The sequence below is a fragment of the Poecilia mexicana genome, unplaced genomic scaffold (assembly GCF_051168715.1).
Source record: "Poecilia mexicana isolate PSO_F unplaced genomic scaffold, ASM5116871v1 scaffold_3, whole genome shotgun sequence".
NCBI lineage: Eukaryota > Metazoa > Chordata > Actinopteri > Cyprinodontiformes > Poeciliidae > Poecilia > Poecilia mexicana.
The window spans coordinates 29664941-29678082 of record NW_028263372.1 but is presented as its reverse complement, the minus strand read 5'-3'; the positions used below and the strand labels follow the sequence as shown (position 1 = coordinate 29678082).

The 13142-nt window shown below is 36.9% G+C and overlaps 1 protein-coding gene across 2 annotated transcripts; it reads left to right on the top strand.

The window, feature by feature from the left end:
* Positions 1-47: 47 nt before the first annotated feature.
* On the top strand, positions 48-10704 carry LOC106916743 (retinoblastoma-like protein 2). Of its 2 annotated transcripts, none has more exons than XM_014985231.2 (14): positions 48-933; positions 2855-2974; positions 3193-3299; positions 3384-3457; positions 3815-3958; positions 4039-4194; positions 4309-4360; positions 4443-4549; positions 4624-4800; positions 5413-5484; positions 7616-7676; positions 8143-8282; positions 8406-8564; positions 8674-10704. In XM_014985231.2, exons 2-14 carry the CDS (start codon positions 2901-2903, stop codon positions 8881-8883), a joined length of 1533 nt encoding a protein of 510 aa, XP_014840717.2. In that variant the 5' UTR covers positions 48-933; positions 2855-2900; the 3' UTR covers positions 8884-10704. The 2 variants fall into 2 exon arrangements, with proteins under 2 accessions (XP_014840717.2, XP_014840716.2); XM_014985230.2 differs by having other exon boundaries at positions 4440-4549.
* The last annotated feature ends 2438 nt before the right edge of the window (positions 10705-13142 follow it).

Sequence of the window (13142 nt, the reverse complement as noted above, 5' to 3'; positions counted from 1 at the left end):
TTTTGCTTTGCCTGATGCCCTTTTATTAATGTTTTCAGTTCTTATAGGATTGTATGGATTTCCAATTGTCTAAAATCATTTTCTTCTTCCAAAGTCTCTTCTTGAAGTAAGTTTAAAAAAAGCCTAAATCACAGCCATTTATAGTAACCCCAAGGCTTATTTTATATTTCTATTTTTTCTTTATTTTAATGCAAACATGAATGAGCATATTTTTTCACCCAAAATTAGTTGTATATCTTGCTGTTTATTTTTCTAATGCATTTCCACAATCATTAATGATCATAGTGGTAACTTTGTGATGCTTATTCCCTCCATTTAAACAGATCTCTTCAGTTAATAAATAGCAGCAGGAATTATGTGTAATAACTGCTGTTCATTTAAATACTCCATTCCCTTAAGTGGCATATTGAGATCCATCCAGTAATATGTGCAAGTCAGATTTGTTCCAAGTGTTTTATGTTGAGCCATGAGACCCATTGTTATAGTTTTATATTTTTTGTAAAAAAAAAAAAAAAAAATGTTTCTACATACCAAACAGTTTACTAGATGCTATAGTTAATTTTTTAAATCTTGGCCCTCTAGTTGAGGTTGTTTACCTCTGTCATGAAGTCAGTATTTCTGTCTCATTCCTCATACCGGTTTTATTAAAATGTAGAAAATCATTGACACGACTCCAGATGAATCAAACAAAACTCACACAACACAGTTGTTTGCTTATTTTATGATTTTATTGCACCAAATGTCCCAGGAGTTGCTTTAACTCCCATCCAATGGGAAGTTTTAAATGTTCTCCTTTTAAAAGGGGGCAGGACATTCCGCTAAGTACCCGGATGTGTTCTTGTCTCACGTGCGCCTCCCTGATTTTTCCCGCGCTTGCAGTGCATTTCCGCAGTCAGCTGACAGGAAGGCGTTGTTGTGTGCTAAAGTAATCCGGTAAGTCTTTAAGAAAACCTTAAATTGTTTGCTGCATGATTATATTTGTTTATTATCAAGTATAAGAACTTGTTGTAGTTGTGTAACAGTGTATCCAATGTATGACACGTAGAGTCATTATTATCCAGTCACAACTGAAGGGTAGCCGGTATTAACCAGTTAAAGGTCCAGGACTTTAAATGGGAAAAGAAAACTAAACCGCTTGCCTTCTTTTAGAAAGTTAAAAAATAAAAAAAGACTGCGGTGACTCTTTCTGTTATAACGCCGACATCTCCGGGGGGACCAGCTCCTCTTTTGTGTTGTTGCATCACCCGAGAAGCTTCTGTGAATGGCAGGAAATTTGAATTAGTTTAACTAAAACTTAGCCATATATCAGAGTTATAGGTTAACAGTTGGAATTTAAAGATAGGCGTGTAGCTACGTAGCATAAGTCTTTGCGTATACGCATTGAAGGAAGAGGAAAGTTAGGAGAGACAATTCAATATATCGTCATTTGCCTTTAATCGGTTGTTGCACCAATAGGGCGATAGGGGGTGCTATAGCTCCCCGAGGAAAATGGAATATTTTTTTTTTCAATTTGATTTAATATTTTATAAATTCTGATTATGTTTACATTTAACCTAAAAGCAATATAGTCAATCATTATCTCATTTCGCATCTTTTGGACAAGTATTTCTTTGAGCTAGTGAGGAAATAAATATTTTTCTTTTTTTTTTTCATTGCCAAAATTTTAGAAAATTATAAAATGGCACAATGTATTTCGCATTTTGGTTCCTGCTAATTCGATATAGTGAAATGTACGTAAATAAAACAAATTGTGGCGGTAGATGAATAATTTTATTTTCATTGAAAATACACTGAACTTTTTATAAAATCCATTTTCAATGACAATGTTGATAAATGCAAAATTTTCTTTCTCTGGTCACACTGGCCTGGCTTTGAAAAGTCTAAATCTACAAACAACAAACATAAATGGATGAGATCAGATAGAAATACTAATCTACATTTACAGTGTGTTGATGGAGAAAGATAACATAACATTAGGACTGAAGAGCCAAAGTAAACTTTGTTGAGCATATTTGACTAAGGTCTTTCCAGTGCCCAGCCCAGATAGACCTACAGAACACTGTCATGTATTAGTGGATATTTAAAACTTTAGTTTTTGTTGAAGTGTGGGGGATTTCAGAAGGAGAGAAAAATGCTAATTTGTCTTTTTTTTTTTTTTTTTTGGAATAAGCAATCATCTAAACAATGAAACCAGCATTTTAAAAGTTAAAAATGTGAAAATAATTGCATTTTTATTATTTTTAGAAGGGTTGGACGTTGTTTAAGTGATATATTAAAAAAGTGAAAACATAATGATTGATGAGGATTTTTTTGTGCGTGTACCTTTTTAACTTCAAATGTGTTTAAAAGGTGTAAAAAATACATCACTTGAATAATTTTGAAGGAAAATCTCCTAAAAAATGTATGGCACAAGCATTACTGAATAAATAAATAAATAATGTAGAAATATATATATATATTAAAAAAAGTGCGTAGTGCTCACCAAGGAGGGCGTCCAACTATTTCTCTAAGCTTCAAGCTTTATATACAAGCAGGGTGTGACTCTGTGGTCTCCTAAACTTTTTGTGACAATATTAAATCATGCTGTTAATTTGTTTGTAGTCTTACCAATGTGTGTTTATTGGATATCTTAAATTCTCAACCACTACACTATTTTTCCCTTTTATGTATCATAGTCCTTAGAAATTAAAAAAAAATAAATAAATCTGGACTGACAGATAGACCATAAAATAAAACTTCAAATAAAATCAGAAATCGGCATTGGCCTGGTAAAACCCAGTCTATGCATCACCAATATTTATACATGTGATTTTTTTCTCTGTTCCTGAGAGTTCTTGATCTTATTTTTCATCAGTTAGTTGCGCCCTCCTGCTTTGGCCGCCGTCAGTGAAGAGTTCACCATGGCAACCGCTCCTGGACCTGACGTAGAAAAGCAGAGGCCTGGCCCCAGTGACCGTCTGATCACTCTGTTCAGGTTAGCGCTGCAACAGAACAGCTCCTCGCTCCTGTGGCAACGACTTATATAAGCTACAGTGTTTGCATTCTTTGCTTAAGACAACAGTTTTTTAACAAATAAGATACACGTTTTTTGTGAAAGCCACTGAATCTACGAAAATGTTTACTTACAGACTATTTTTATTCACATTTACAAACAATTTCTGACACATATTTTTTCCTTTTCATTGACATCAGGACCTGCTCCAGAGATCCCACAGAGGAAATAAAAATTAGACTGAAAGACATGCTGCAAGAGTTTCTGCAGCACTGCAGGGATGATAAACATGACGACGCAAAACGAGGTAAAAGTCCCAATTACTCCATTACTGGTTTACAGAACATTTTAATAACAAAAAGCTTCCATTTAAATTGTCTGGTGTTTTCAGAGCTGGAGGAAAAGTGCTTCTCAGGTGCCACATCAAGCTACTACACCATCTTAGAAAATCTTCCTGGCATTCAGGTGAGATTAAAGTCTGTCATCTCTGTGAGTATGCTGCCCTCATGTGGCCACACTAAGAACTGCATTTGCATGCAGTTTCCTTATGGACAGCCGCAGTGCTGGAGTTGGAGGTCCCTTTGATAGATAATGTGTACCAGTGGTCACCAACCCTGGTCCTCTGGCCCCACTGTGCTGTATATTTTAGATGTTAATTACCCATTCATTTAAACCAGGCGTGCAGCAGCAGGGAAACACCTAAAACATGCAGGACCTCCAGTGTGTACTACTAATTTTGAATCCAAATTTTTCTTTTGTTTGTTCTTCTCTCACATCTTTGGTTTGATGTGATGTAATAGTCATTTTGCTTTGATACCACAGATGCAGAACGTCTTGGAGGATGACCTTTGGCACCGCTGTCTGGTAACCTGTTGCTTGCAGGTCGCCCTGAAAAAAACCTTTCGAGTCAGTGATGTCACTTTGCTCCTCAAAGTTTTCAAACTGGATTCCTACCTTTTCTTAGAGGTTTGTCACACAAAACTCCGAAGACCTGCTATAAAATCTGAGTTACCTGCTTCAGCTTTTTTTGTGCTGTGGTTTCACAGGTACATAACCAGTTCCTATTAAGGTTCGGGAAGGAAAAATTCACTGACTTTAAGCCAATTGGAACAAGTGTTTTAGAGAGCTCCGTTTGGGCCAGCCACTCTCGCCTGTGGGAGAAAATCAAAGACAATGAAGGATTTCCACCTTTCAAACCCCAGGTCTGCCATTGCAAAAACAAAACATTCACCTGTAAAATACTTTTATCTGTTTAGTTTTTATCGAAAAGACTTCAGTATCGCTTTACCCCAACTGTTTTCTAACTCCACACACAGCTGCCTTCCCCAACAAATGTCAAAGGTCAGCCGGAATCTAACCCACAAGAAGGTACAAAGAGTGATAAAGCTTCCTTTTGCTTAAGTTTGTTGAAAAAGGCTTAAAATACAACAAGCTGTGTGCTTATCAGCAGATGTAATATTGGAAGCAGAGTCGTCCAGGACCTCAGAGCACCAGCATTGCTCCCCAGCTGTAAGGAGACCCAAGGGGCAACCTTTCCTTCACCGGTTTGCCAGGATGGTGAGTTCTTACTCCCAGAACTTTCCACTGTTAAAATATTTGTTTTGTGCAGCTGTGCTTTGTCCTGTGATCAGGTTTACAGCGAGATGGCAGAGCGTCTGAGGGAAATGTGTTTCAAACTACAAGTCTCTGATGAGTTGAGATCAAAGATGTGGACCTGTTTGGAGAGTTCCCTGGCCCAGCACACTTCCCTCATGAAAGACCGTCACCTGGACCACCTGCTCATTAGCGCCATCTACATCATAGCAAAGGTGGGCTTTGATTTGTTAAGCCCTCCCATGTCAGTTTCCATGTTTTTGTTTTTTACTTTTCTATATTGTTTATTCACTGCAGACGTTTTTTTCTTCTGATTTTGTTCTCTCAGCTCAGTTTCATCTGATTGTTTTTGAAGACAAAATGTATGTTAGGCTACAATATGTCAAGATTTCAAAAACTACTAATTGAGAAGCACTGTTTTTATGCAAAAATAGACATCACACCAGAAAAAGAACATGACTATAAAAATCCTGCCAGAAAAGGCAACAAAGTTTTGGAGAAGGATTTTAAACTGTCTTTATTACGTTGTCCGTTATGCAGAAGGTTGTTTACCTGAAACAAGCAAAAGAGTTGCTTTTATTCTCTCCGATACAAGGACTTGGTTAAAATCATTGGGTTAAAAATTAAGGAAAGTTTGCTGATGGTAATAACAAATTTAAAAAAGATCTGAACCACTCTAAAGCAAAATCTAGAGAGTGTGTTTACAGTTGTAATAACAAATTCAGAAAGTATGAGGGTACAAAAAATCATCCTGAGTGATGTGAAAATATGTTGTTTATGAAATCACTAATTCAGTTTCTAGCTTTTCTTGTTGTTTGCTTTTGCAGGCTACCAAGAACAATCTAACGTTTGAGGAGATAGTAGAGCGCTACAAGACTGAGCCATATAACAATGGAAGTGTAAGTGCCATTTCTGTGACTTAATGTAATGATAAATACCGTTAAATTATCCAAAAGTTTTTCACCACCTTTACTGTCACTGGCTCAGTATCTTTAATCATTATTTGATTTGAACATGTATTGATTGAGAATAACATGACTTCCATTATTTTATTATATTTTCATGAAAAGGAAACTATATTTAGAGCATGGTTTAATTGAAACAGGGAAATCTTGTAAGCAAAAAGAAAAGGTGTCAGAAACTAGTGAAGCAACATGTGGAGGAGGGACAGTTCAAAGAACATCAGTGGAAATGGCTCAATTTTTACTTTCATTGCAAAGGTTGTGAATACTCACATAAATGTGTTTTCTATTTTTCATACATTTACAAATAGTATTTGCATGTAGGCCTGTCGCGATAAAGATTAAATCAATTAATCGCACGATAAATTAAACCTATCGACCTCATTTTAATTATCGGCTTTATCGTCTCTTCCTGCCGTTTTGTTCTTTCTGTTGATGACATTGAATAAAAAAAGGCTCAACTCCGGTGCTCTTCACTGACCCTCCCTTCCTGATTTCCTTAGTGTAATGTCCAGCACACACTACACGAGTTGTCGGCCGATTGTCGGCCCATTTTCAAGACATGAGAGACCACACATTAGCCGACAGAAATCCTAGGTATAACGGTTCGATCGGGTTCGATTGTGCAGTGTGGAGTCCAGACACATGGCACAAAGTAATGGCTACAAGTCCAGTTAACAAATTTTAAAACAAGGCATTAATCAATGCTTTACTAGAATCTACCTGTGATGCATGTGGCTAGAGTCAGCGTAAAGTTCTGACTGAATGAAAATCATTATAACCTATTTATGTCACGTTAATGAAGAACAGCTGAAAAGTTACCGGGTTTATCAACTGCGGTAGCAATTTGGCTCCAACTCCTCTCTCTGTCATTTCTATATTCTTTGCACGAAATGTTAAATAAATATTATTGTTGTTTCCACATATCATCTCCAATGGATTTTGGGTTGCGCCGTGTCAGCTGTTTCGGATTCCCCTCCGTAATTTCCCCTCAGAAAGCACGGAGGAGAATCCGTGCTTTCTGATTGGCTACTTGTCACATTCAGCGTTAAGCTCCCAGTCGGGGAAAAACCCCTGATTTAGATCAGATCGGCCACAACGATCTACCGTAACCCACCACACACTGTAGGATGATCGGTTACGAAATCACCAGCGGCAATGTTAATGACAGTAGGACTCTAAAGTTTCAAGTGTTTAGGGGGTAGGAGTTTATAAGTTCTCACTTCTTCCTACCCCATTTTGAGCATGATATGTTAACTGAAACAAAAAAATCTGTATTTTCTCTTCTTTCTTATGCACTTCTTGTTACTGTGCACTATTTTATTTTTATATTTGTATCATGTTCGAATAAAATTTCATTTCATTTCATTTCATTTCATTTCAATGTTAGATCGGCCAACGATCTAAGATTGTCATACGGAGAAAATAGGGGCAAAAAATTGTGTAGTGTGAACTACTGTGTCAGGATGTGCCCGTCTTCTCTATTTAAATCTAGTGATTACTGAAGGCCAATATAGTATACAGACTTCATAATCTGCACTCTTTTGGTTGAATGCCGTATTTATTTTCACTTTGGCTTCATGTTGTTTAGTTTTTATTCAACTACGTTTTTTGTTAATGGAGACTGAGAATCCATTTTATTTTTGTTTTTGGTTGTTTTGTTTATTTAGTTTATCAGTTCCCGTGTTATGTGTTGTTTAGAAAATAAAATGTATGTATGTTTGGCAGGAAATAGCATGCATTATTACGTCATTTCCATTAAATCAGTGTCAAAAGGTCTTGAAACAATATTATTGTTTATCACAATAATTTTTATAGACAATCGTTCAGCAAAATTTGTTATCGTGAAAAGCCTATTTGCATGTAGACTTTTGGGAAAGAGTTTCATTTAATAATTTAATTGAATACAATTTGGAGCAAGGCTGTAACTTGAAATGTGAAAAAGTGAAGCGATCTGAATACTTTTGGATGCATGGCATCGTCTTTATTATGCATATCTAATGTCATTTCTGCCATGTTCTGAAGCCTCAGATGTTGCTGAATGTCAACTGAATGTTTTCACCCTCAGGTTTCCAAGGAGATGCTGAACTCAGAGTCACCTGTGGAAAATCTTCCCAAAGAGACGATGGGTATGATTTCTGTCTGATTGGGTGTTCACCAGAGATTAAATATAATTTTTTATAGAAGTATTAACTCACCTAATAATATTTTGTTTCTGTTTCAGCCGTTAGCAGGGCTGCTATAAAGCTGTTGCATAATAACAAAAACAAAACTGTGGCAGTTTAAATGATCACAGAACTATCATAGAAATGTAACTTTATATTTTAGTTTTCCTCTTTGCACACATATCTGACACTAACACAATAATTTACTGTCACCACATTTCTGGGTCTGTCTATCCTTCAAGTATTCATACCCATTTTCAAACAAAAATGTCAGAAATGGATGTGTAGCTTTGAATTTCTTCATGCATGTATCCTCACTAAGTACTAAATAAGTTACTAATTGAATCTCTTGCTGTAACTAAAGTCTTGTGGAAGCCTCAGATGTTTGTTTGACACTTGATTTTTTTTTTTATTACATTGTTGCTGACAGATCTTGGATCCCACAGAGCTGCTTTTCCCACACCAGAAGAAAACTCAGCGGAGGACAAGAGAGGCAGCCTCATCAATTTCTACCACCTCTACAGCATAAAAATGCAGCCGTTTGCAGAGAAGTTTGCCCAAACTTATGGGGTATGTTTAGTTGTTTTCAGAAGTCATTTTGATCAACCTTAACAAGAAACCAAATCAAAACAATAATGCAAAGAAACAGTGTAAAATATCATATTAACCACTAATATTTGTTTTCTTCTGCAGGGAGAGACTCCTCCCATATCTCCATTGCCGCCACCGCAGTCGAGAGAAAGTTATCACCCATCAAAGAGTGTTAACTTAACCGTCTCACCGTTAAACAGACAAGAAGTCCTTCGACATACTCCCAAATACACCTATAACATTGGCAAAAGTAACAGAAAGGTCACTTTTATTGATCTTTACTTCACTGGACATACATTTTAATCTTTTTATCCGCTTTATATCGGGTCACATTGCAAAATTGTAATGAAATTCCTTTTTCTTTACACAGGACCTGAGTAAAATCTCTGACATTGTAACCAGAAAACGTGAGCTGACGTTTAAAACAGAGGAAGAAGATGGGCCTTCATCCAAGCAAAGTTGCTTGGAAACTCCGTCAGGTCTGCAGAATCGACTGATGAATCTGCAAAGAGATCGGTCACTGGCACAGAACCAGAACAACCAGAACCACCCTGACAGTTCAGCCTGTAACACGCAATAAGTGAAGTTTACTTAAAAAATGTATGCAAACTCCTTGCCTCAAAAACATCAAGTTTCCAATACTTAAAAATGTTAGTATGTGCAAGTTGTACATCTTAAGTTTTCACAACTCAACTAATTTGATCATCTTGAGTGAGTTGTGTTGACATGAATGTACACATAGCTCACTGTAAAACCTAACCAGCGATTTCTACTTAAATATATGTCCAGAATTAACTGATTAACATTAACTGAGCATAATAAATCTACGTTGTGATTATTTAAATGATTCATTTTTTAAAAAAGAAGAAAAAAAAGAAAGAAAACTACTTATTGAAACAGTTCCTGCATTAAATCTATTACAGTGAACTTACATTTGATAAAAATAAATGAAGACGAGACCAACAAACAGCGACTGGTAGAATATTTCCCTTTGAAGCAGTGCATATTTTTGTAAATCTTTTTTTCAGAAAAATCTGCTTTTTAAGCCAAACGCATGATAAACCATTTCACAAAGCAATGTGTTGCAATTGTACTTAGAATTTGTAGAAGTCAGCCAGTGTCAAATATTTTCTTTTGGAAGTTTTTGCAACTTCCATGATATTTTCAGCATTAGTAACTTTGATGCGTTTAATTTATTTAATATTATCCAGCAAGAGAACACTTTCTGTTCAAAGCTGACGTGTTCAAACCGGCTGGGGAATGGGTCTGGGTAAAGGTTCGTGGTTTGACAACAGGGTTAGAGCTTTGGTGGGATGTTTCCAGTCTGCAGTATTCCAAGGAAGGAACAGTTCTTACTGGCCTGATACTTATCTACTATAAAAAAATAACATGGCGTACTTGAGCAGTAAAACAGGACCATGGAGTAATCAGAGACTATAGCGTAGTCTGAGGAGTCACATTTTCATTTACATCACATGGATGGCTTTGATCTTTTTTTTACCTTGTTCTGCTGCATCCTGCAGTCCATGAACAGACTTAACTCTGACCTACAGAGGCATATCCCTGCTGTCTTCTTTTAGCAGGACAATACAACAAAACAAACATCGTTAAAGAACTCCCCAGATCTCCCATCTAATTCATGCATGAGGAATGTTGCCCATTTTTCTCTATGATAGCAACATTTCACATCAGGTCATAACTGACTAACAATCTGAAGCGTTATCTTTACAGCACTATTTTTAACTTTCATACTTGTGCCTTTGTACTGTGCCGAATGTTTAATTGTTATTGCTTTTTTGCTTTGTGTTCACTCCATTGTTTATTCACATGCAATCACAGTGATAGCGCAATGTTTATTATTATTTATATTTGCCATGATGACCAGCTGCAAAAAAGAGAGTTTTGTTTTTCTATGTCCAGGAATTCCAGTATTTATTTAAATGGTTGCATAGTGAGCCGTATTAAAGTATTAAGATCAAATGGTTTATGGGCTGAATTTATATCTCACCTCTCAAGTCGTTCTGACCACTCAAAGAACTGTACGCATTACAGTCCAAATATCATAACTAATATCAAGGAACATCAGCCAAGAAGTGTCAGAGTAACTGTATTGAAGGCCTTTCAGAATAGTCAACAAGTAGTGGTCAGCTTGTTGATTTCCCATTGTAGCTGTTTTGTTTTGTTTGGAGAAAAAGCTCCTTGTAAGTTTATCTGCTGATTATCTTCAGTTTAATTTTATCTGGGAACTGAAGTTGGAGCAAACAGCATTTGTCACAGCTCTGTGCAGCAGCAGATGTGCACTTTCCATATATGTTGAAGATGTATGTAACAAAATATGCCTTATTTTAGTAAAAATATGTATATCAAACCAAATATTAAATTAAAGATACTTTAAACAAAATTGATTTGTGTTGTAAATCTTTTCCAACATTTCAGTATTTAAATACTAGAGATTGCCACAATAATGAGAGATTTTTTTCTGTTTCAATGATTTAACAATAAAACCCATTTCATGAGCTCTAGACATCACATCATGGAAAAATTATAAATTTTAAGAATTATGTTACAGCAAACTATTCCAAGAATTTGTGGAAGGACATTCAAAAAACTTGACCCATCTTATTCAGTTTTACAGGCAGAAAGTCAGTAACCAAGGCTGTGACTGCAAGGGTTTATCAGTAGTCATTGTTTGGCAAGCTTTATTGTTAATTCTTAACCAACATTGCTAAGGAGGTGATTATAAAACAGCTGTATAATCCTGCAGACAAAGGCATGTAAAATAAAGCTAAGACACGGTTAAGTTACCAAACACAACTCTCCAGGACGCTTTGGAGAACGAAACCACCTGAGCCTACAATACCCAGAGATTTAAAGTTGATGGCCTTTATTTTGAAGCTTCAGTGATCTCATCAGCTAAACAGATCTGTGTGCTCACTGGGTATCAATCCATCGGGTTGAAATACAAGCAAAGACACAGCAGTGGTGGATCTCTGAAATGCTAAAGGAGAAACCGAACACTAACATCTGGAGAAAAAGCAGAAGATAAGACAGAGCTTTAACTAGATATCCCCATCTTAATCATCTTGCAAGTGAAACTTATTTTGAATTTCTATCAGATTCTCAGATCTACTTACTAGCACAATATATGTGTTTTTATTCCCCTTTTAGATGGATATAGTGCTACATAAAGCAAACGATTTATGGCCATTGCATAGGGGTCACTTTGATGGGGTCACCTCTGTAACTAGAAAGCCACGTCTCTGAGGCTGTTTGACTTGACAAATGGGTTTCATGGTGACTGAGATGGAGTCTGTGGTGATGGTGTGTACAGATTGGCCTGTCTGAGGGTGAAGGAAGGCCTGTCAGCAAGAGGATGCAACGGTGCACTACTGTCCATCAACCCCTGTGTCATCAGGATCAGCTCTGCGAGGCATTAACATTATCAAAAATATTAGCATTTAACTGCCTCCCACTAGTGAATTAGCATTAGCTTTGTCCCTATAATAACCATTTTACGTTTTTTTTTTTTTTTAACAACTATGTTTAGCACACTGAATGGAGGAAGTCAACGTAAGACAACATGCTAGTAACCCCACATGCCACAGACAGCATTTAGGCTAACATTAGCATTTTGGCTAATTTTAGCTTGTACACTAATTTTTAACATACTGAATGGAGTAAGTCCATGTTACTCAACATACTTGTGACTCTCCACATGTTACTGAGCACATTGTAGCTTACTCTAGCACTGATGCTAACTCTTAGCATCAGAACGTTGGGTTCCAATCGACGGGCACACTTTGGCAGCCCTCCTTAAATTTCTTCAGAAATGTTCTAGTTTGCCTCTGTGATGCATGCTCTTCTTGTTTGGGTTCATATTTCTTCCTGATCCTTTCTGCTGTGTTCCTTGATCCTCCAGATGCTGTTTATTCACCAGAGTTCAAACCTATGCAGCCTGCAAAGCACTCAGGTGGTGGACAAATATTGTATTGTTTTTGAAAATGATTTGTTGCAATGGATTTTATTCGAATGTGTATTAATATGAACGGGGCTGAATACAATTGCATACCAAACATTTCAGATGTTTTGTTTGTAAAGAAAAAATATTCCTTTCTATTCCTTTTAATTTCCAGTGATGTCCTACGTTTGTTGGTCTATGACGTGTACACCAATTAAGATCAATTGAAGTTTGTGAATGTAACATAAACAAATTGCAGAAGAGTGTTTTGCAAGGCCCAGTTTATCCTGAGTTGCTGATTTTCAGCCTTAGATATTTTCATGCTCTGCATCTTCTGTCTTTGTTTTCCCAGCCATTCATGAGTTCATTCTTTCCTCCCCCACAGTTCTCCTTATGCACACCTCTGGTCAGAACCGATAGTTACAAAATATTCTTTCAAACATTTCCAAATGTGCTGCAGGCTAAAGCAGCAACCCTTTAAGATAGTCAGCTTATGTCTCAGCTCTGGGAATCCTTCCAGCTCTCAACCATACAGCTCGCTTTGCATATCAGACTTCTGGTGTCTGTTGCTTGGACAGTCAGAAACCGTGGAAACCTTACACAGCAAATGAACGTCTGCCAAGATGCGGGTTAAATTGATTCTCTGACACTTTGCTGTTCCTGCCACCAGGGGGCAGGAAGCCCCAGTTGGACGGTTCCTAAAGTCGCCACCAGGGAGCAGAAGTGATCTTCCCACAGAGCGCTGCGAAATCCGAGACTGGCTCCATTTGCTGAAGACATTTAATCTGAAATATAGGTTGTAAGTTTATTACCAGCGAGTGAATGGAGCTGGAATGGAATAGCCATTTTACAAAGCCATATCAAAAAAACCCATCTCTGAG

Excerpts from the sequence above, each read along its gene's own strand:
- LOC106916743 (XM_014985230.2), top strand. The coding sequence starts at position 2,901 with ATGGCAACCGCTCCTGGACCTGACGTAGAAAAGCAGAGGCCTGGCCCC. Across the intron at positions 4,195-4,308 it reads TTCCACCTTTCAAACCCCAG|CTGCCTTCCCCAACAAATGT; the intron begins GTCTGCCATTGC and ends CTCCACACACAG. Across the intron at positions 4,801-5,412 it reads CCATCTACATCATAGCAAAG|GCTACCAAGAACAATCTAAC; the intron begins GTGGGCTTTGAT and ends TTGCTTTTGCAG.